The sequence below is a fragment of the Mustela putorius genome, unplaced genomic scaffold, assembly GCF_011764305.1.
Source record: "Mustela putorius furo isolate JIRA1106 unplaced genomic scaffold, ASM1176430v1.1 tig00003845_pilon_pilon_pilon, whole genome shotgun sequence".
NCBI lineage: Eukaryota > Metazoa > Chordata > Mammalia > Carnivora > Mustelidae > Mustela > Mustela putorius.
Genome location: NW_025421998.1, coordinates 84,127,216 through 84,149,367, shown reverse-complemented (window position 1 = coordinate 84,149,367; position 22,152 = coordinate 84,127,216). Strand labels below are relative to the sequence as shown.

At 43.5% G+C, this 22,152-nt stretch overlaps 1 protein-coding gene across 2 annotated transcripts in view; it reads right to left on the bottom strand.

Moving 5' to 3' along the window:
• Positions 1-22,152, bottom strand: part of STRIP2 (striatin interacting protein 2) — a 55,527-nt gene that overhangs the window by 20,439 nt on the left and 12,936 nt on the right. For both annotated transcript variants that reach the window (XR_001177621.2, XM_004741769.3), the window contains exons 5-18: positions 21,106-21,226; positions 20,279-20,347; positions 19,975-20,081; positions 19,136-19,263; positions 17,589-17,792; positions 16,126-16,361; positions 15,809-15,874; positions 14,956-15,019; positions 13,971-14,042; positions 11,123-11,197; positions 10,357-10,454; positions 9,803-9,929; positions 7,110-7,210; positions 2,861-2,927 (exon numbers count right to left, since the gene is read on the bottom strand). Coding sequence is in view for 1 of the 2 variants with exons in the window: in XM_004741769.3 (XP_004741826.2) it covers positions 2,861-2,927; positions 7,110-7,210; positions 9,803-9,929; positions 10,357-10,454; positions 11,123-11,197; positions 13,971-14,042; positions 14,956-15,019; positions 15,809-15,874; positions 16,126-16,361; positions 17,589-17,792; positions 19,136-19,263; positions 19,975-20,081; positions 20,279-20,347; positions 21,106-21,226 (1,535 nt within the window). In the remaining variant the exon portion in view is untranslated. The remainder of the gene's footprint in view (positions 1-2,860; positions 2,928-7,109; positions 7,211-9,802; positions 9,930-10,356; positions 10,455-11,122; positions 11,198-13,970; positions 14,043-14,955; positions 15,020-15,808; positions 15,875-16,125; positions 16,362-17,588; positions 17,793-19,135; positions 19,264-19,974; positions 20,082-20,278; positions 20,348-21,105; positions 21,227-22,152) is intronic.

Below are 22,152 nucleotides of genomic sequence, written 5' to 3'. Positions count from 1 at the left end.
AGGGGGTAGGAGAAGAATAAATGAAAGAAGACAGGATTGGGAGGGAGACAAACCATAAATGACTCTTAATCTCACAAAACAAACTGAGGGTTGCTGGGGGGAGGGGGGGTTGGGAGAAGGGGGGTGGGGTTTTGGACATTGGGAAGGGTATGTGCTATGGTGAGTGCTGTGAAGTGTGTAAACCTGGCAATTCACAGACCTGTACCCCTGGGGATAAAAATATATTATATGTTTATAAAGAATTTTTTAAAATTTAAAAATTAAAAAAAAATTAAAAATTATATGAAAAAATTAAGGAGTGGAATATTATGTGCAGCTATTAAAAATCATGTTCTTAAATATGTTCAAAGTTGTGTTGTGAACATTTAAACTTTATTAGGTGGACTGAAACATATACAAAGCCCTTATTTTCTTAAATAATGTATGTGTGCATATATATGAATTAATAAGTACATATAGTGTACTATAGGATAAAATAGTATACATATAAATGACTACAGGAAAATATTAACAGTGGTTACGTGTAGGTAGTATAATTAAGGTATTTTTGTTTTCTTCCCCATATTTTTCTGTATTTATCTAATTTTCTGCATTAGTATATACTGATTTTATAACCAGGAAAAAGAATTTGAAATATTATTTAAAGAAAATCCTCTACATTTATAAAAAAAATCAATACATTTTCTGTTTATAATTAATTCACTACGCCTGGAAAAGAGATGCATTTTACTCATATAAACATTAGTCTTTTCTGAGTACAGAAGCCATCAGTTTAGATAAACAAACCATTATACTGAGGACCTATGTGGCATAAACTTGCTAGTTACTTAAGCCCATCATTAGGCTCAGGGGAAATATTTAACACCGTAAATTCAAGCCAACAACAAAAATCTGTGGTTACCAATTGAAACCACCAGGTGCCACTGTTGCTTTACAGAAAGGAGAGGAATACCTAGCACCAATTGGTTTCTTTAGAATAGATCCGTGCTTTTAACCTGCACATGGATAACAATAAAATCTTTTCAGAGGCAGAACAATTATTTCAATGATTTTATGCTCATATCCCAAAAGGTAAATCAGAAGAGATTTGAAGTTATAGTTCCCATCAATTTCCTACATATGGGATTGAGAAAAGAGAACATATTATATCAAGAATTTCAGGGTGCCTGGGTGGCTCAGTGGATTAAGCCGCTGCCTTCAGTTCAGGTCATGATTTCAGGGTCCTGGGATCGAGTCCCACATCGGGTTCTCTGTTTAGCGGGGAGCCTACTACCCTCTCTCTCTCTCTCTGCCTGCCTCTCTGCCTACTTGTGATCTCTGTCTGTCAAATAAATAAATAAAATCTTTAAAAAAAAGAAAAAGAAATAGATTTCAGCCATAAAACCTTTTGTTTTGAAATACCTTTACAAAAACTTTACATTTTTAAATACCCTACTTATAGTAGCATTTTAATGCTGTTTATCACTGTTTTCTGTGAGAGAGTGCATTCTTCATTCTAACTCTAAACAGCAGGGATATAAGTCTCCACCCTGGCTCTGCGACTTCTAACTGTAAGGTTTTGGCAGTTAGCTTCCATCTATAAAAAAGTAATACCAAGCTTACACAGTTATTTTAAAGACTGAATAATATCATGTGCATAAACAGGGTTATTAGACAACTTACTACTTCTCTCTGCATGGATAAGAAGTTCTCAGCTTCCTTGGCCACTGAGGTCACATCTAAGTGAGACAGGAAATCTTTGCCCTGATGCTAAAATGGGTGCTAGACATAGTATCTTAAAACATGGGTCTTTTTCTAATTCACTATCTATCACTTATAAGGAGAGGACCATGACAAGTCACTTCATCCACTGGGCCTTCTGGTTCCTCATCTTTGAAATAGGATTGGGCTAAATGGCTCTCAGGTCACCTCCAGCCAAGAATCCTATGTTTCTATAAAATCTGTTCCACAGAAGGTATCATTCTATTTGAGCATAGTACACTTTTGTAATGCAACATTTTGCAAATACTAAAGTTGGGAGGCAAAGGGTTGTGGGACAATGAGTGCTACAATCCAACATTCAGCATTTGAGCTCCTTTCATGTACCAAACACAGTGCTAGTGCTAGCTAGTGCTAGACTCTGGGGATATAAAATGAAGATGATACCATCCCATCTCTCCCTTCAGGGAGTTTTCAGTCAAATGGAGAAACAGATATAGATAACCAAGTACCGTGCAACAGAGTGAGGGTATGGACTGAGTGTATCTAAGGAGGTATATTTATATGAGGCAGGCAGTTAATCTTCAGGATGCTGTTGATCAGTCAGTTTAATGAAATTAAAATAATTTTGAGGGACTTTTCTGATTTGCTTAAAGTTGTTTCCAGGATGAAGAAATTTCTGAGTCATTCTTCTGTGGGTATTATCAACTTTTGGTTTAGAGATCTAGGCAAGGTATTTTCTGAAGTACACACTCCTGGATTATATAATCTACATGAAAATGAAAAGTGAGTAGCTTATAACATAGTGGAAAGGAGACAGATCATTGTTTGGAATAGACCAGTAGTGCTTCTCCTGCTATTTAGCACAGATGTTCACATTCAATTTCGGTTCCCATTATCTTTCTAAATTCCCTCTCCTCCTTAGTGTTTGTCATTGATCTTTTCTCTTCTCTGCAAATGGCTATGCTCAGTTTTTCCAAAATTTTCTCAGCTGAGTCAGCAGTTCTAAACCCCCCACTGACACTGTGCTCTTGCCAATATACATTTATTGATCTGAGATGCCCAAATCAGGACATTATGGAACTGGAGAAGAAATGGAAGAGTAAATACCAGCTTCTGCCATCTGGTAATTTCAAAAGCTACCAAATCCCCCTCTGCTTACCAGACTCTCTGTAGTAAGCTCCGGCAAATCCTGAATGGTACAGCAAGGGTAATCCAGGACCGAAATGCTGCAAAACGCAGAGAAAGGGCAGGCTTTAGGGAAATAGCAATGGCAGGAAATGGCAGATTCTGAAATGGCAGGAATTATTTCTCTCCAGCGGGCCCAATCTATTTCCCAAATTGCTTAGTGACCTCAGCTGAAACTGAGGGTTGTGGTGCCAGGCAACTCTAGCTCTAGTCATGAGAAGAATCCACAGAGTTCCTTCAAGCCAGTCTCCATCTAGCAAATGGAAAAGAAGGCAGCATGGGAGCCTCTGGTATAGCCACCTCTCTCCTCTCTAAAGAGTAGGGACACACGTGCAGTTCCATTTTTGCATTTAAGTGTATGCTTATGTATATGTGTCAACTGTGTTCCCAGAGATGCTGCCCAAACTTAACCCACTTAGTAACAACCTGTGGACATAGGGTGAAATGAAGACCTTTCCTATGTCCTTTACCAGATGTTTCTGAAAGCCAGCAGCTCTGGGAAATGATCATGGAGGCCATTCTTGAAGGAAGCTTAAGACAAAGGCAGCTTCCCTCAGCAGGGCCAATCTAGTAGCTCAAGAATGGTAACAGCACTGGGGCATCTGGGTGGCTCGGTCAATTAAGCTTCCAGTCCAACTAGATCTCACTTCAGGTCACGATCTCAGAGTCATGAGATCAAGCCCCACATCAGGCTCTGTGCTGGGCAAGGAACCTGCTTAAGATTTCTCTCTCTCTCTCTCTCCCTCTGTCCACCCTTCCCCACCCCCACTTGCACTCATGTAGGTTCTAAAAAAAAAAAAAAAAAGGAATGATAACAGTATCTGCCCCCAGAACTGACAATGGGGGACCATAAGGGAGCTGGAGGCTCTGCGGTGAGCCCAGGGAAGCAGGAATGAGTAGGTAGGGGAAATGATGCACTGCATTATGACAGGGACATAGTTACTCAAAATTATAGTTTTTTCTTTCATTTTCTCTCTTTTTTATTGGTACAATGTGGGATTTAGCTCATCTCTAATGCTCCTTCTCATTCTGACATTCCATAAGGTTTATAACCAATCTATTTGAACTAGCGCAATTGGAAATAGATAAAGGATGTGGGCAAAGCAAGGGCCATAAAGGAGTGTGGAGTTTTTGGCTTTTTTTATTCTTTTTTTTTTTTTTTTAAGATTTTATTTATTCATTTGACAGAGATCACAAGAAGGCAGAGAGGCAGGCAGAGAGGGAAGGGAAGTAGGCTCCCTGCCAAGCAGAGAGCACAATGCGGGGCTCAATCCCAGGACCCTGGATCATGACCTGAGCCAAAGGCAGAGGCTTTAACCCACTGAGTCACCCAGGCGCCCCGAGGAGTGGATTTCTTGGACCTGTCTCCACATTTCGAAAGTCAAAACTCTATCCAAGCAAAAGGCAACAATTTATTTACCTAGAAATGTTTACCTTTGTCCAAGAAACCCATAATGATAACCTAGGGGAACCAAGGTAGAAGAGAGGGCAGTGGGTCTACTTATAACATTGCTCATCATCTTAATCACTCTTCTGGATTCTCCCAGGGTTGCCAGTTCTGTACTTACTGCTCCATTAGTATAAATATTCTTGGCTGGCTTATCCAATTATCTACCCACTTCCCACAAAGCCCCATGGCAAAGAAGATGCTGGCACCCAGGAAATGGGGGCAGGAAGTCAAAGATAGATTTGTGCCATCCTCTGTGAACTGAATTCTAGCCTAAGGGGGCAAAAAATAAAGTTACAAGTTTCTGGAATATCTATCTAGATTGTAAAAGCCATGAGGAAACTGTGCAAGAAGGGGCTATGGGCACTCCAAGTTCTCAGGGATCATGCCACAGTAAAGCTTATAGGTGGTGTAGAAGAGGACCATCTTATCCTGACCAAACTTAGTTATTGATTAGTCTGGCACTACCATTCTTCCAATTCCAAATAGAACCTGATGGACACCTATCAGATTATTTGCCCTCCCCTTCCAGGCCCATGGTGAGGGATGGTACTTAATTCCTGAGCCCCTGCCACACTTGATTGATCCAGGGGTGGATCTCTTACTAGAAATGTGGAGCAGGGCTCTCCTATGTTTATCTTAACTGATACTTATATAAAAGCTCTAAGATATAATCAGGGAATGCATTATTTTAATTTTTTTTAAAAGATTTTATTTATTTGACAGACAGAGATCACAAGCTGGCAGAGAGGCAGGCAGAGTGAGAGGAGGAAGCAGGCTCCCTGCTAAGCAGAGAGCCCGATGTGATGTGGGGCTCGATCCCAGAACCCTGGGATCATGACCTGAGTCGAAGGCAGAGGCTTTAACCCACTGAGCCACGCAGGCACCCAGTGAATTATTTTCATTTTAACATGAAAATACTGTGGCTCAAAAAAACCAGGGTTTTTAACTTGAGATTACATAGCTAGCAAATGGCAGGTCTCATGACTTCAGAAAGTTCATCTGTATATGTCTGTTTTATTTATTTTAATTTAATTTAATTTAATTTTTTAAAAGATTTATTTATTTAAGGGTACCTGGGTGGCTCATTCAGTTATACATCTGCCTTCTGTTCCTAGGGTCCTGGGATCAAGCCCCCCATGGGGCTCCCTGCTCAGCTGGGAAACTGCTTCTCCTTCTTCCTCTGCTCCTTTCCCTGCTGATCCTCTCTCAAAAAAAAAAAAATTTTTTTTTTTTAAATTTTGAGAGAGAGAGAGAACAAGTGTAGGGGATGGGGAGGGAGAAGGAGAGAAAGAATCTCTAGCAGTCTCCCTGCTGAGTGAAGAGCCCCATGTGGGTCTCAATCCCAGGACCTTGAGCTCATGACCTGAGCTGAAATTAAGAGTCAGACACTTAACCTACTGAGCCACCCAGGTGCCTCTGTGTATTTTAAACTACATATAAGTAGGCTGCCTCTCATGGTGGACTTTTAGGCAGTACAAGATTGGTAAGGCACCATTTCCTGGCCCTCTCTAGTCACCCCAAGTTATCAGATCAGCCTTCTTCTTCTTCTTCTTTTTTTTTTTTTTTAAGATTTTATTTATTTATTTGAGAGAGAGAGAGAGAGATTGAGCACAAGAAGGGAGAGTGGAAGAAGGAGAGGCAGGATCCCAGCTAGGCAGGGAGCCCAATGCTGAATTTGATCCCAGGACCCCAAGATCATGACCTGAGCTGAAGGCAGTCGCCCTAACCAACTGAGACACTCAGGTGCCCTCAGATCAGCCTTCTTACTTCTACTTTAGGAACTCATCCTCTGGTAAACTCTAATATGCTTATGGTTCTTGTGGAAGTAGCAAACTAAAGAACAAGGATTTACTCTGTAAACTCCAAGTCCCCACTTGGCTGGAGGAGTGAAAAGCAATTTGTATTCATAACAATTGTGACCAGAAAACGATTTGTGTTTTGATCCTGTGTCTGCTGCTTACTTAAGTTGTCTCACTAGTATGTTAATCTTGAGCAAGTCAATTAAGATTACTTAATTTTTTTACTAATTGGTGAAATGAGAATAAAACTTGTTATAATACTTTAACCATTACTGAGGAGATTAAATAAAATACCATATACATGTTTTATTACAAACTGATCTAAGTAAGGGTGTGTTATTTATTTTCAGTTACAAATTCTGCATAACACTACAGTTTACAAAGTGGCATAATTATTCCAACTAATGATTTTTTTTTTTAAAGATTTTATTTATTTATTTGACAGAGAGAAATCACAAGTAGATGGAGAGGCAGGCAGAGAGAGAGAGGGAAGCAGGCTTCTCCGCTGAGCAGAGAGCCCGACGCGGGACTCGATCCCAGGACTCTGAGATCATGACCTGAGCCGAAGGCAGCGGCTTAACCCACTGAGCCACCCAGGCGCCCCTCCAACTAATGATTTAAACTAAGATCAGGGCTGGCCAGATAAGAAGGTTGTTTCACACACACACACACACACACACACACACACACAAATCTTCCAATCCTTCTGCCATAGGGCTAAAATTTCATTGTTGCAGTTTTATTTATTTGAGTTATGACATTTTTTTTGGTTTTCAAAACTATTAAAATACAAATAGCTCTGCGAAGAGGCCAAATCACACACCACATCAACTAACACTTCAAGGAAATTAAATTTAAGCTCCAAAAGAGAAGGGACTAGGGGTAAAAAGAGAACTGGAAGGCTCAGAGATGATGTATATTTCTCAACCCATACCTAAACACAACTTAGAAATAAACCTGTCCAGAGCCCATACCTGTTTTTGGCAGTGATGTACGACAAGATATTTTGATTGAAGAACTTCAGGATCAATGGAATGCAGTTGGCAAATACCAAATGTTGTGACACATATTCAAACTGGATTAAAAGATCAAAGAAGCAGAAAGGGCTGCTTATTTGTGGGATAATAGAAGGTACATACGAAAAATAGGATTGGCAAGCACAACTCTAATATCCATTCCTAAGAGTATCTACTGTCTACTTGTGTTATCAGTCCTCCTGTCTGAGAAGTGCGGAGCAGCATCATCTAGCCAGCTCATCCTGCATGGAGGGGGACAATCTGCAGTGTGTGTATGTTGCCAGCACCTGACCAAAAGCACAAAACATAAACAAGCCAAAAAGAAAATCCCACTCCAGATAAATAGAAGGAATAGCTGCAATATTTGTTCCTAAGCTCAGTAAGAAAGGAAAACTCCCTCTGGGAGCTGTCTTCCATACCAAACCTCTGTTTCATAGTGTTTCAACAGTGATTGATAGAGCAGGAACAGGTGCAGCTTACTCCCAGCAACTGCTGGCATCATTCAGATGGGATGGATATGGCACACAGTAACCAAGTGAACCACTGGAATGTGGGCTCCAGCATGAGTCTGTCTGGTTCACTATATCATCCCTGGACTTACGTTATCAGTATTTTAATGAACAGATTAACAAGTGCCCTTAGGTCAACAGATACTGTACTGAGAATAAGTCCAAGATCTCTCTGATGGGCTATCCCAAGATCTCTTTGATGCGCTAAACACCAGAAATAGGGATTCCATTTTGCTCTCTTGAATTTGGATAGGGTCTGTATCTGGGAAGATCTCGTGGGCAGTATCCTGGAGTTGCATCACCTGGATTTTACCTGTGATGCACTGAGGAGCATCAGACACAGTTTTCTTCCAGATTCAGAACCCAAATGCTGGGACAGTACAGAAACTGGGTTGAAAAGCAAAAAATTGTGGTGTTTTAAATCCCATAGCTTTTCCTGATCACCAAGAAGTAGCCTTGGCACCAAGTCAAGCTGTCCTTTGCCCCTGTGTGTGTGTGGTTGAGGCGGGAAGTAAGCTTGTGTTGCCCATTTCTCTCTTCTGCTCAAATACTTTCTCCCTGGCAGCCGACCTGGGGTATTTTCCGAAGCTCCAGATGGAGCAGCCAATACATACCCGCTATGAAGTTATGGAAAATGTTTTTCAATTTGAGATGTGTCTGTAGCCTTGTTGGGATTCACCAACACTGACACACACTGGCAAGGACCATCAAGCCACCCACCTGTCTGGCTGTTGATCCACATACTGCCCACCAAGAGAAGCAGACAGAAAAAACAAGTCTATGGTTCTCTGTTCTTTCTACTAGGAACACTATCTCCCTCCCACCCCTACTCCTCCCAGCCCTGCTGTTGCTTAGCAAACACAGGCAGAAAATGTGCGAGAACCCAGGACACCTATAATACACCCAAAGATGTTTCTGAATATACTAGAGTGGAGAAATACCCTGATTATATAGGCAAACCTGCATGGATACAGACCCTGCAGGAGGCTCTGTGCACTCTGAGAACCTGCTGTTCTAACAGCAAGCTTGGTTCTGACTTCTTAGGAGGAAAGTGGGGCGAAGACCCTGAGCAGTCATGAGGTACCTCCTCTCCTCCCCATGTTCTCACCACAGAGACCATCCATTCCCTGCCCTCAGGTTCTCTGATATCTTGGCAATGCCCACAGTACCAAGTCCAAACTCCTCAGCATGGTAAACAATGCCTTTGTGGGGAAGCAGCTTCTTTAATCTTTCTTACGCTCGACTTCATTTATAAAACAGGGATAAAATAAGATCTACCTCATAGGATTAAGAGAATAAAATGAAATGCCACATGAACTTAACAGAGTGCTGGGCACATTATAAGTACCCAGTAACTGTGTGCTGTCATACATATTATGATCTGCTCCCTGCTATCCTCTCCAGCTCCATGTATCACCAGGCCGCCCCATCTTCCCCTGCTCTAGGGAGAACTCTAGCAACATTTAACCAGTTTCCAAAGGTATTTTCTCTCTCTCTCCTCTGGCCCTCTATAGATTAACATTTCTGCTCAAAATGCTTCCTATCTTCTTTCCCTGATATCTCCCATATCCTTACTAACATCTGTTTCTTTAGGACTCAGGTTAGAAGTCACTTCTTCTCTATCATTGGTTGGATTACCAGCCAGAGCTTACCTGTATCATACACTTATCATTCCATAATTAGCTACTTATATTATAAGTCTTCAAAGCCCTTAAGAGCCGAAACTGTGCCTTATTCAGGATTATATCTCAAAAGTTAAAAAAAGGGGGGGGGCTTCACATATAGAAAAGTTTTTCTACATAGTTTTTCCCCACTTTTTTTTTTTCTGGTGGAATACTTGAATCCTGTCTTGCACTACTTCAAAGCTGGCTGGGCACATTCCTAAGAAGCCAAGGATTCCTACCCACAACCCTTGGATAATGTTCAAAGGACACAGACATCTACACCTGTCTAGGACAGTTCCTCACATCCCACTCCATACCCCTACACAAGCTTGTGCAACAGGTATAAGAATTCCTGAGGAGGATAAAGCAGAGGCTGAAAGATGTTCAGTTGGACCATAAAGGCCCCTAGATCCCCTCTTTGAAAGACAGGGTCTGGAGAACACCAGAGACCTGCGGAGAAGTGCTGTTAGCTGCTCACCTGGTAGATATGGTTCAGTTTGAAGTGTTTGAGGAGGAGCAGGAGCAGGGCAGAGATACTCTTTACAATGATCTCCTTGTGTCTGTTCACATCGATGCCCAACTTCATGCTCTGGAGAACAGTGATGCTACAATGGGGAGAGGAGGAGTCAGTGCAAAGAGAGGCTTAGAGAGAGGCCTACAAGGAGCCAGGTATTCGGGTCAGAGACAACATATACAAGAAAGCCAGAACTTGGGTGATCTGAACTTCTGCACGAGGGAAATCTCGAGTTACCACTTAGGAGCTCCTTTGCTCTTTTTCTCTTCCCTTTGGCAAGGGCTCATCACGTGGCAACGTCCACCCACATACCTATGCAACCAGTCACTGGCACTGATGTTGCCCTACAGACCCTTGGTCTTGAGCTAAAAAGGAACCCAACAGAGAGCATTGCAGTGGAAAGAGAAGAGACCTCTTTGGAAATAATCCCTGAGTGTTAACAAGGTGGGGTGGGGACTGGAGAGATGCTGTAGACAAAACAGCTAGCATTCAGCAGCCAACCCAGTTGAAGCACTCACGGCATCTCCTCAGGCAGGACATCTGCCAGGATATTGATAGAGTCTGTCTTAGCTTTGGAGGTGGGGGCTGCAGCCAGCAGAATCTTAAGTAGAGCAATCTAGGAAGTAGAAAATGAGGAGATCCATCTCGGTCCATCCCATTCAACAAGGCTATTTTTCCACACCTCAAAAGCCTTATGAGAAGTGTTTTAATGCTTCTATGTTCATTCTTCAGTAACCAAATATCCCCAGCCCCCAGAAGGGCAAACAGGTGCCCAGTCCTGAGAGACCTGCCTGTGACACTGAGGAACCAGAAAGGAGCTATACCCTGTCCTGCTTCAAGACTGCTCTTGAGGAATAGAGAGGCAATACCTAGAAATAAGGTGAGAGATATAAACACAATCTCACCTTCTCTAAACCTTTCCTTCCTCTGACCCTGACCATCAACATCCTCACCACTCAGTCTGAGGCTATCTAGGACATGACAGACCATGGCCTTAGAGGGACTAGGGTACTTACTTAGAAGGAGGGCCCCAATATATCATACATGGACCCCAACTTATTCTCCACCTTTCCCAAAGAAGGACTTGGAAGTATAGCCAGGTCTTCCTTCCTTTTGGAGAAGCCTTGAGGAAAGCTCAGAATTCTAATGTGTCAGAGAATGCTTTCCCTCAGGGGTGAAGGCTCAGGGAAGAAGCTCAAATAATGGACAGGTCAGCTTGAAATGGTTCTCAGCTATCTGTTCCTGGGGTAGAAAAGGGCAGCTCTGGCCCGGCTGTCTCCTTACCATGTACTGAGGGAGGCTGTAGAGCATGCCCTGGTAGAGGATTTCACATGGCGTTTCTGGTACCACCTCTTCCCCCTACGGCAGGAAATACAGTTTGTCTAGGTCATTTTCCAGTTGACCAAAGGCTATTTTTTCTTAGTTGTGAAGGGTGACATGAAAAGAGCGCTAAGCTGGGAGTTAGATCCAGGTTCCTATCCAGCTGTGTTAACGACTCATTGTATCACCTTAGGTAAGTTTACTTCCTCTCTGGGTCTTAGTTTCCTCTTCTTTTTGAATCACTGGGCTGGTCTGATGTCTTCTGAGGGCTCTTCCAGTCCTGAAAATCTATAATTCTGGTTTTTCCATTATCTGGAATCGATACAGAATTCTTTCCCCATCACATATTGGGTCAGGAGTCAGAACGCCTACCTAGGAGTTGGCTCAAACCACTGCTTGTCTGGCCATACATGGGCTTAAGTCAGGGTGCACATATGCCTGGGACACCCCACATAGAAGCACTTCCTATGGTGTCACTCTGAGGCCATCCAAGAGCTCTGGAATATTTGGAAGTGAAAGGTAAGTAACTCAGAAGAGAAGGTTGATAAGGGAGTTGGGTAGCCCATGGCCAGGACAGGCAGGAAGGAATATTAAGAGGGAAGCTTTTAAGTAGAAACTATTTTCTTTCCTTCTCCAGTAGCCCCTACTACACCTCTTCCTCCTTTATGACCAGCCCTCTTGTCCACAACTCTCTTTGTCCTTTGATGACCCCATCTAAACCTTTTTATCAGAGCAGGAGGGCCGGAGCCTCAGGTATTTGTGGGGCTACTCAGGCCATCGTCATCTTTGGTCAGTTCAGTTCCTCCTCCCACAAGGTACCTCTTTTCCAGAGCAAGGGTCATTGCCTTGAGACCCTGAGGTAGGGAGGAATGACCTGGCCCCTGCCATCCCATATAACTCAACTGCTGCTTAAATAGGCATTCAATAAACTCAGGCAATAGATCTTTAGGAGAGCAGGTTGCCTTCCTGCTCTTCCAAAAATCTATTTCCTAACTTCTCTTCTGCCCTGTCCTCAAACCAATCCCTTCACCTTCCAACCCCTCAATAGTTGCTAACCCAGCCTCATACTTCAAAGAGAAAACAGAGGCAATCCGACGATTCATCTTCTCAACACCAAATATACTAGGGTCTCTACCTTTCTTCTTTTTTTTTTTTTTTTTTAAGATTTTATTTATTTGACAGAGAGAAATCACAAGTAGGCAGAGAGGCAGGCAGAGAGGGGGAATTAGGCTCCCTGCTGAGCAGAGAACCTGATGCAGGGCTTAATCCCAGGACCCTGAGATCATGACCCACTAAGCCACCCAGGCACCCTTCTACCTTTCTTCTTGACATGAAGTGTGAACCACGTTTGTTCTGTTAAAGGCCAACCCACCACTTGTGCTGGGGATCTTGCAACCCTTCTGCTTTGTCGAATGGATCAGTTCTGCAATTGTCTCTTCTCTTCCAGATCATCTCTTTCAGGACATAAACATATTCCAGTGTCTTCTAACTTTAAAACACTTTCCTCTGACCCCACATCCTCCTTCAGCCAACATTCCATTTCTATCCTCTCTACAATAAAACTATGTTGTCTGCGTTGACCATCTACCTCCTTTCTTTGCATTCCTTTTTCAACACACTCCAACTAGGCTACAAGCCCCATCTCTTCATTTGAGGTTGCTCTTATCAAGGTCACTAGTTATTTTCATGTTGCCTGATCCAATGGGCACCTCAGATCTTACCCATTTATCAGCAGCACTGGACATAGCTGATCACTCCCTTCTTGAAAAATTTTTTCTTAGCTTTTATAGTATCACAGTCTCCCACACTCTCTCCCATCTCAGAGTGTTTCTCTTACTCTTCTTTTCTGGCTCCTTTCCTGACTCATCCCACCCTCAGCACAACGGGTGCACCCCAAGACTTTGTCCAGGGTCCCATCCTCTATCTCTATTTCCTCCCTGGGTTATCTCAGCCAGTTCTATGGCTTCTAACACTATATTAAGTCAAGAGCTCCCAGATTTATTTCTCTAGGCCAGTCCTCTCTTTGAACTCTAGATATATACTCAGTTACATGGCTGCTCACGTGCATGGTTGCTTAATGGATATCTAAAACTGAGTATGACCAAAATAGAACTCTTGATGAAACAGAACCCCTTATGTTTCACCCTGCTTCTACTCTTTTCTGGTAAAGTCTTTATACAGCAGCCGATGGTTTTAGACAATGTAAATCAGATCATGTCATCCCCCTGCTTGAAATCTCTAAGGGCTTACTTCTATATTGTGAAACAACTTCGCAATCCCTATCTTTGCTTACAGGTCCTTTATTAAGTGGCCCCAGACCACCTCCCTGACTCCATCTCATACAACCCCATCCCTCACCCCTGTGTTCCAGCCATAGGCCTCCATTCACTACCCCTAATATTCCAAGGTTTCTCTCACCCTCATTAAGGCTATTCTCTTCGCCTAGAATGCTCTTTCCCCGATATTCCTATGGCCAGCTCCTTCTTGTACATAATATTTTAGTTTAACTGTCACCTTCTCAGAAGTCTACCTATCCTGACTTTTTAATTGAAAGTAGTCTCCTACGTGGCAGATGCCTCTCTCATGTCATCCTATTTAAATTTTCTTCATTGTATCTCCCATTCTTATATGTCTTCTTGTTTCCTTAATTACTTATTTTCTTTTTTCTCTAACTTTAATGTTTCATGAAAATAGAGACTTTTGCCTTGCTTGGCACATGGTAAGAGCCCAACAGTATGCACATATGCTCTGTGACAGCACTGCAGACAGACTTCTTCCTGCCTTTCTCCTGCACAGGACCCCCTTGACTCACCAAAGACATGGGGCACTTCTCCAGATCCTCCTCATTCTTGATTTGAACATCTGCAATGGAGATGTACTTGTGCTGGGGAAGAAAAGACATCAATTAAGAGGCTGAGATCACTAAAAAAAATTTTCTTTTTAATTAAAAAAAAAAGGGAGGGTGCCTGGCTGGCTCAGTCTAAAGAATGTAGGACTTTTGATCTTGAGGTTGTGTTTGAACCCTGTGTTGAGTGTAGAGATCACGTTAAAAAAAAAAAAAAAAAAAAAAAAAGATACTGAGGGCCCCAATCATGTATGTACCAGTCTCTTGCTTAACTTCCTCAATGATAAGGAAATGTCCTGTATATGGTTGTCACCCAAATAGAACATAAACTTTGAAGGTAGGAGTCTTAACATTGAGTCCAGTGCTTCATATACAGGGTCTGTGTTTATTCTATGTTCCTATATTTGTTGAAGAGCAAAAATACTCAAGTATTTATCTTCAACCAAAGGGCAAGGGGAAGTAAAGAAGAGTCCCATGCCCCTGGACCACTACCCTGAGAGTTTTGCTGCATGTGAATATGCTTTTGTGCATGTATATGGAGTGATGATGGAGTGAGGGAGAGTTCAAGGTCCGTGCAAGAGATGACTTTTTTTACTCTTTGCGCTCATATATACTTTGGATGCAGAACAGACTGCTACTAATCCTGGCCTTTGGGAGTTAGTGGCCCTATAGGAAGAAAGAAGTGAGAGGAAAGGAAGCGAGGAAGAGGAAGAGAGAAAGAAGGGTGGGAGGAGGGAAAAGGCATGAGAGGAAGAAAGGATAACTTTTTTATCTATCTGAATGTAGGAAAATGGTTAAGTACGAAGAGACTTAATTTCCTCCTCTTTGGCCAGAATGCCTGAAGGAGAAATACAGAATGTGTCTGGTAGAGGAGCCAATAACCAGGATGTTGGTAATCAAACTTGCCTTGATGGCTCCCTATCCCTGAAGACTGAGAGCCCACCCTGGTCACCTGCTTTAGAGTCTTCACACTCTCGTGGATGGGCCTGGGTAATCCAACCAAGGTATCTGTGTCCCTGTGAAATGTGAGATATACCAAATCATAACTATCAAAACTTTAAAGAACTACTGATGATTCACTGACCTCTACCTCCAAAACTAATAATACATTATATGTTAATTAATTGAATTTAAATTGGGGGAAAAAAAAAAGAACTAAAGAGAACCACTGATATTCCCCGGAGTTACATGGACCATGCCACTTTCAACATGTGGTATTCTGGATTTTTCCCTTCAAGCTTCCAGGTCCCCCATTATTGTTTCGGGACACAAAAAGAAAAATGCCACACAGAATGTTCCTGAAAATTAGGATTTTTGTATAGTCTTTTGGGCATTTACTTTGTCAGGGAGTAGTAGGTTCCTTAAAAGGGCATGTAGCCCAACTATAGGGAAATACCAGGAACAAGGCCTTCTCCATTTTGTAGTGCTCAGCCAGTGTGAGGAATTCATGGGGAAGGAGATATGAGGGAAGACTGGATCTGTTCTGACCATATTGCTTTTTCACAGAATTCTGGCCCATTAAAACAGGAAGGACCCCTAGGGACAACACTCTCATGACAAAATTAAAGCCCAAGAGGGAAAGGACTTGTCACTCAAGGTCCTACACCTAGCTAAGAACATAAGAGTTCTTCGAGGAAACTGGAAGGAAAAAAATTCTATGGCACCAGGCCAAAGTCATTAGGAGATGTCCATAGTGTCTCTAGGTTACACCACAACTAGCAGACAACATCTCTTTTTCCAGCCACCCACTCCTCTGGCCCCTTAAGAACCACTTTATAGCCAGTTTTGACCACCTAGTCACTTACTGCCCCAGAGTGAATCCGATGAATTTGTTCCTGCTCATCTCCAAGAAGTGCTCAATGTCCTTCTGTCTGAGAGGACAGTGGAGAGACAATTCCCAGAAAAGGAAAAAAAAAAGGCAAACCTTGAGAGACAGAATGTTTCTGAGCTCCTAACCCTTCGAGGAGGATTAGAGCAGTGGGGGAAGATAGCAGCTAACAGAGAAAACTTCAAGCCAGGAGTTCTGACTTCTAGCCCAGCTTATTGAGACTTGAACACTGTACCCTGGGACTTCAGTGATTCTAGTTCCAAAACTTGGGGTCCCCACAGTTATCAAACCTACCTGACCTTTGGGGCCCAGGGTAGCCCCTTGGGAAAGGCCACCCGCTCAGCAGAAAGGGATGCCTGTGAGGGTGGAGGTGGCACCAGAGGGTCTTGCTCTAGCAAGTCTAATTCTCCATCCAAGGTTCGTTCTCCATCACCAGCAGAGTCCTCTTCCTCCTCTGTGGCTGGCTCCTCTGTCTTAAAGAGGTCTCTTTCATTGTAGATGTCCAGGCTGTCCTGCTTAGTGAGGAGTTGCTGGGCGGAGGTTGGGATGGTAGAGAGAATGTGTACAGAGGTCTTACTCTGAGCATCTTTGTTTGAGGTCACCCTCTACCCATAAGCTACTAGACTTCAGGATATGTGGGGTAACAACCCAGCCCTTGTAAGAATATCCCCTTCCCCACTTAATCTATCCACAAGGTCCAATCCCAAGACAAGCACCTCTCAGGCAAACAAGTCATTGGCTGGGGAGCAAAGCATACATAATCCCAAAGTCAGTTACTTAGCTTTCAGAAAGCATGGATTTTTTTCCCCCCAGCACTTTACTTCCTAACTATGCTCTGCTTAGGTGAACATTCAATTAGTTTGCCTTCTCTGAGCTTATACCAGCTGGCTGACTGAGGAAGAGGAGGACAGAGGCTTGCTGCTAGGCAGAGGGAAGCAAGTTTGGAATTTTAAACCTTGTTGAAGAAAAAAAGATTGGACAGAAATAGGCCAAAAAGTTAACAATGACTGCCTCTGGTTTGTTAAGCTTATGGGTGATTTTCTTTCTTCCTCCATTCTTCACATTTTTATATTTCTTCCAAATTTTGTACAAGGAGTATAGCTTTACAAAATAAAAAATAAAGGTTGAAAAAAATGACAATGCTGCTTGTGTAGACTGGATTACTGAACATGACTGTCTAACCTTTCACCTGTAACCTCTAACCTTTCACCTGTCACTCAGGTATTTCAGGGAGGTTAGTACATGGCCAAGTCTCAGTGCAACCAATCATTCTGATCTTCCCAGGCATCGGACTATACCTGGAACACTTATCAGTCACCTCCTAAATGTAAGCCTCTGGCTCCAGGGCCAGACAAGAGCATGGCTGGCTCAGAGTAAACCTTGCTGTCAATAAAATGACACGTGCCTCACCCTGGGCACATGGATTTGCTGGGAGTCCTGTTCAGGTGATCTGGGTCATGCCCTAACTGGTGTCGGGGATAACTCCAGGCATACCAGGTCTCGGCCAATGACCCTGTATTAAGATATGGATCTACGAGGTAAGATCACAGCGTTACCTCATGATAGCCCGGGAGCCTGTGGAGCCGGGAGACAGAGGCCAAAGTACAGACTCCAAGGTTTCAGGTTGGCTATAGGGCAATCAGAGGCAGGATGAGCCTCATCATTTACTGCCCTTTCCTACCACATCCAGAATAGCTCAGAATCTTAATTTTTGGCCAACTAGTATCAAAACACCACTATATGCTTTTATTTCTTACCCTTCGAGAACCACGGCGGCCTCGCAGCTTAGAGGGTGGTGGTGCCAGCTGAGACTCCCCCAGGTCAAGGGTGTAAGAGGGCGGGGAAGCGGCACGCATGCTCTTCACCACCTGGATACTATCTTCAGCCAGTGGAGGCAGTCCCAGTTCTGCCCGCTTCTTTACTTTGAGAACCTGTAGATGCTCAAATCCACCGAGGGTAAACTATAGTATAAACAGGAAAGGGGCAGAGGAGAGGAAAAGAGGGAAGTCAGAATAAATAAGATCAGGGAAATGTAGATGGAGAGGAAGAGTCACAATCTCCAGTCCCATTGGAACCCCTTCTTAACTAAGAAGTAATAAAACAGGAAGAGGCAAATGTAGTTACTATTCCCAATCTGAGGAGCTCAGGGGTCAGGATAAAGCATTGTTTACTGACTCAGGGCTGGAAACATCACCAGAAATTAGGAAAGGGACTCCTGGGGGCTTCCAGTGGGAAAAAAAAAAAAAAAAAGGAAATTGTGCCCCCTTTTTAAGGAGCACAACCAGATGCTATAAAGCCCGAGTCACTCAATTTCTCCTGTAGTCAAAAGGTGATTCCACCCTGTGAAGCTTGCTCTGGAGGGTATGTTGTTCAGGCAGTCCTACGGAGTGGGAGCCAGAGATGATCAGATTTATTTATTTATTTTTTTTTAAAAGATTTTATTTATTTATTTGACAGAGAAATCACAAGTAGATGGAGAGGCAGGCAGAGAGAGAGAGAGAGGGAAGCAGACTCCCTGCTGAGCAGAGAGCCTGATGCGGGACTCGATCCCAGGACCCTGAGATCATGACCCGAGCCGAAGGCAGCGGCTTAACCCACTGAGCCACCCAGGCGCCCCGAGATGATCAGATTTAATAATTAGCAACAAAGCTGAAACCATATACTTATAAAGATTCATTTTCTTAAGATTTATTTATTTATTTTAGAGAGAGAATGTGAGCAGGGGGAGGGGCAGAAGGAGAGAAAAAGAGGGAGAGAAGCAGATACCCCACTGAGCGTGGAGTCCAATGCAAGGCTCGATCCCATGACCCTAAGCTCATGACCTGAGCCAAAATTAAGAGCTGGACACTTAACTGAGCCACCCAGATGCCCTAAGACTTCATTTTTTTTTTTTAAAAGCAAATTCTCTTTTTATCTGGATGGAGAATAGGCAATAAACCCCATATTTTGTAGTTAGAAAAACTGAGGCACAGACAGTTGCCTGATGTTGCTCAGTGCAAGCAGAGTCTAGATCTCCCAGCTCTCAACTAGTATTCTTTCCATGAAATGTCAGTTCTACCATGGGAAGGTACAATGACACCCCAACTCACAGAGTGACATCTCCTGTCAGTCCAATAGAAACAGGTAACCTGCTCTGACACAGAACATATGATTTCCCTCCATTGGCTAACAGCCAATTCTTCTGCCTAGCTCCAGTCTCCTGGAATCAGACTATAAGAAAGTGAGGTGGCAGAAGGCACTACTGATCTGATGAGATGGGAGTGGAGTGGGGGCGGGCAGAGGGGTGGGTGGATCAGTCACTTACCATAACCACTTTCCAGAGCAAAAGCAGGACCTTCTTTATGGGGAAGTGGGGAGCCAGGCCACTGCAGAACTTGGTAACCATGGAGAAAAGCAGAAGGGCAAAAGGTTCCTCATTATGCATGGAGAAGCCTGGGGAAGAGGAGAGAGAGAAGTGAGAAAGTGAGAATAAGAATGCTGAAACCCTATCCCTTTAACCTGCTCCCGGACACAATGAGGAAGGCTCTTACCTCCTCCAAAGAATTTGAGTACTTGTTCCTTAAAAGGAGGCTTAGAAAGGACCCAAGAGGAAGGGCAGGAAGGGAGGTCATGGAGGTAAAATGGCTTAGCTCCCAAGATTGAGGGTGGATACCAAACTAGAAGTAATAGTAATAAACATGTTGCTTTTTGGCTGAAGGACTCAAAGCATTTCATAGATTACAATTCACTTTCCCACATCAGTCTAATATATTTTAAACCCATAGGCCTTCATATCTTATCCCTGTCTGATGACAACATCAGTATTTTCAAGGTGATTCAACTCATTTTTCCATGTGAGATTGATGATGAAATGTGAGATGGATGGCTATTTCTATTTTATAACCAAGGAAACCAAGGCATAGAAATGACACATGACTGGTACTAACTCATAGACACAAGGGAAGTCAAGCCAGGTCCTCATGCCTGCCACGTAGTATCTCTGCCCTAAAAGAATGGATGCTAATTAGGAAAGAGGACGGGGGAGGGAAGGAAGAGAGAAAGGAAGGAAAGCTATCTGTCTCTTCTGTGCAGATGTGCAGATGCTATGCTTCCCCTCCACCATCAGCATCTCATCCCTACCCTTCCTCAAGTACCACTTCTTACTCAGTTCAGTGCGGAAGGTCTCCCGTGCAGTCCTCCAACGGCAGGAGTCTGTCTCTCGCTCCAGGCGAATATTTTCCACCAATAGGTACATGATACTCAGCAGCACCCTGGGGTTATAGAAGGGTTGCAAGAGGTTCCCAAAGCAGCACCCAGCCTGAAGTCAGAGACCTCAGGGAAGACCCCTGTGGGAGCCCAACCCAGTGGAATTAGCAGCTACTAGTAGTCTGGGTGTATCTGGGAATCGGACAAAGAGTAACCCATTGCTAACTATCCCCAGTTCCAAACCTAGAGCAGGTCCACTTACCTGAGCTCTGTGCTATCAGCAATGGAGATGGCTGGTTTCCGAAGAGCACTGCTACAGGCCTGACTGTTGCTGCCATGGGAAGGAAGGAGAGAACAGGAATTCATAAGGCCTCTTTACACCCTGTGTCCCTACTTATCATGTACACAAATGTGAGTACCTGCTATTCCCTGGCTATGTAGCTAAAAGAAATTGGTCTAAGGTAAAGGAGCCCACCAAATTCCTCTGCCATCTCAGTAAACCTTTATCTGTGGTGAAGATGGACAAAGGCAGGGTCTGTGACAACCCCTCCTCTTATAATCCACGCTGTGCCTAGCACTGTGCTGAACACAAAATAGATGCTAAGCAACACTTTCAATCTGCCCTCTTTAAACTCTTGGGTAATAGGCATGAGATAAAACGACGGATCCCTATAGTGGTAGCAGCAGATAAGGCCATCTCCAGAGCTATGACCCACAAGGGGAGAATTGGGCATAGCAACAGAAATCGGTCCTATCCCTCTTGGGTCATGTTCTTAGGTAGAACAGTTTCCTTCATGGATTCCAGAGTTAGGCTGAGTTGAGAAGTGCACCCATCTAGGATAGGACCCTAAAGCCCAGAACTGAAGCTGTGAGTGGGACAAAAGCTGTTGATGAGTCCAACCTCAGGGAGGAGGACAGAATATCAGAGAGCATGGCTGGATAGAGGGGAGCTGTCAGGAAGCTTTGGGCCGAGGTGTGAAGAGCCCCTGCTCCCACAGAGGTCTCTATAGTGAGGGAATCAGCATAGGACATGAGGCATGCTCCAAGGAAGGGGGTTGTCTAGGCCAGTTCTTCCCTAAGGCTTCTCACTCGATTTCCATGTGGAGCAGCTCCAAGAAGGCCGAGAAGGTCCCCATCTGATAGAGCAGGAAGCAGTTGTACCTGGACCAGTGTAGTACATCGACCTCGGAATCACATTCCCCAAAAGTGCCTAAAGAACCAGATAGTGTCATACAGGGTTGAGGTAAGAGGGATATCCAATTCTTTCCACCCTTCCCCATGATCTTAAGACTATCTTCCAAAAACTTGCCCAACAATTAAGCTAACAAAGGTAGGGCAAGGGCCCTCCAGAACTTCCCTGAATAAGGCAGTGTCCGAGTCAGGTCCAATGTGTTTATCACTGGCCTGTCTTAAGTTTGAGTTCCCTGGGAAGCAGATACAGAGAGAAGGATTCAAAATGCAAGAAGTTTATTTGGGAGATGATCTCAGGAACCATTAATAGAAAAGTGGGGAAGTGAGAGAGGGAAGAAAAGGCAGATGAAGAGCTGAAACCCAGGTTGGGGGAAGCTCTGGGAAACAGTGTATGTTTTTATAACCCTCAGAATCATCCCACCCAAGAAGGGTGAGGTAGTTGGGCTATTTATCCACTAATTCCTGTCATTCATTGATCAGGGCTACTGGACTAGAGGAGCACATTAATTCCCTAGCACTTCCTGCCTACCCTGTATGGACTACAGAGAAAGCCCTTAGGTAAAAAGTTAAAGGTACTAGCAGTTGGAAGTTGGCCAGAGCACCAGACCCATGAGATATGGTTAGGCACTGCCCTGTTTGCTACAGTCTTCCCTTTAACACTCTCCTACCATTTATTATTTTCTTTAATAGTTTTGATTTTGTTTTGTTGTTGTTGTTGTTTTGTTTAAGCTACCAGCTAGTTGGTTCTATCAATAGTCCTCTTTTTATGATCTCAAGGTATACTTTTACTATTCCAGTTAGGTTATCTCATTTCTCTTTCGAATACCTGGCTGTTAGGTCTCTTCTGGGAAGGTTTTTGCAATTAATCATACCAAGTTTTGATCCCAATTACCCACTGCATCCACTCCTGCTGCTATGCTGATTTGAACCCTCTAAATGCCAATG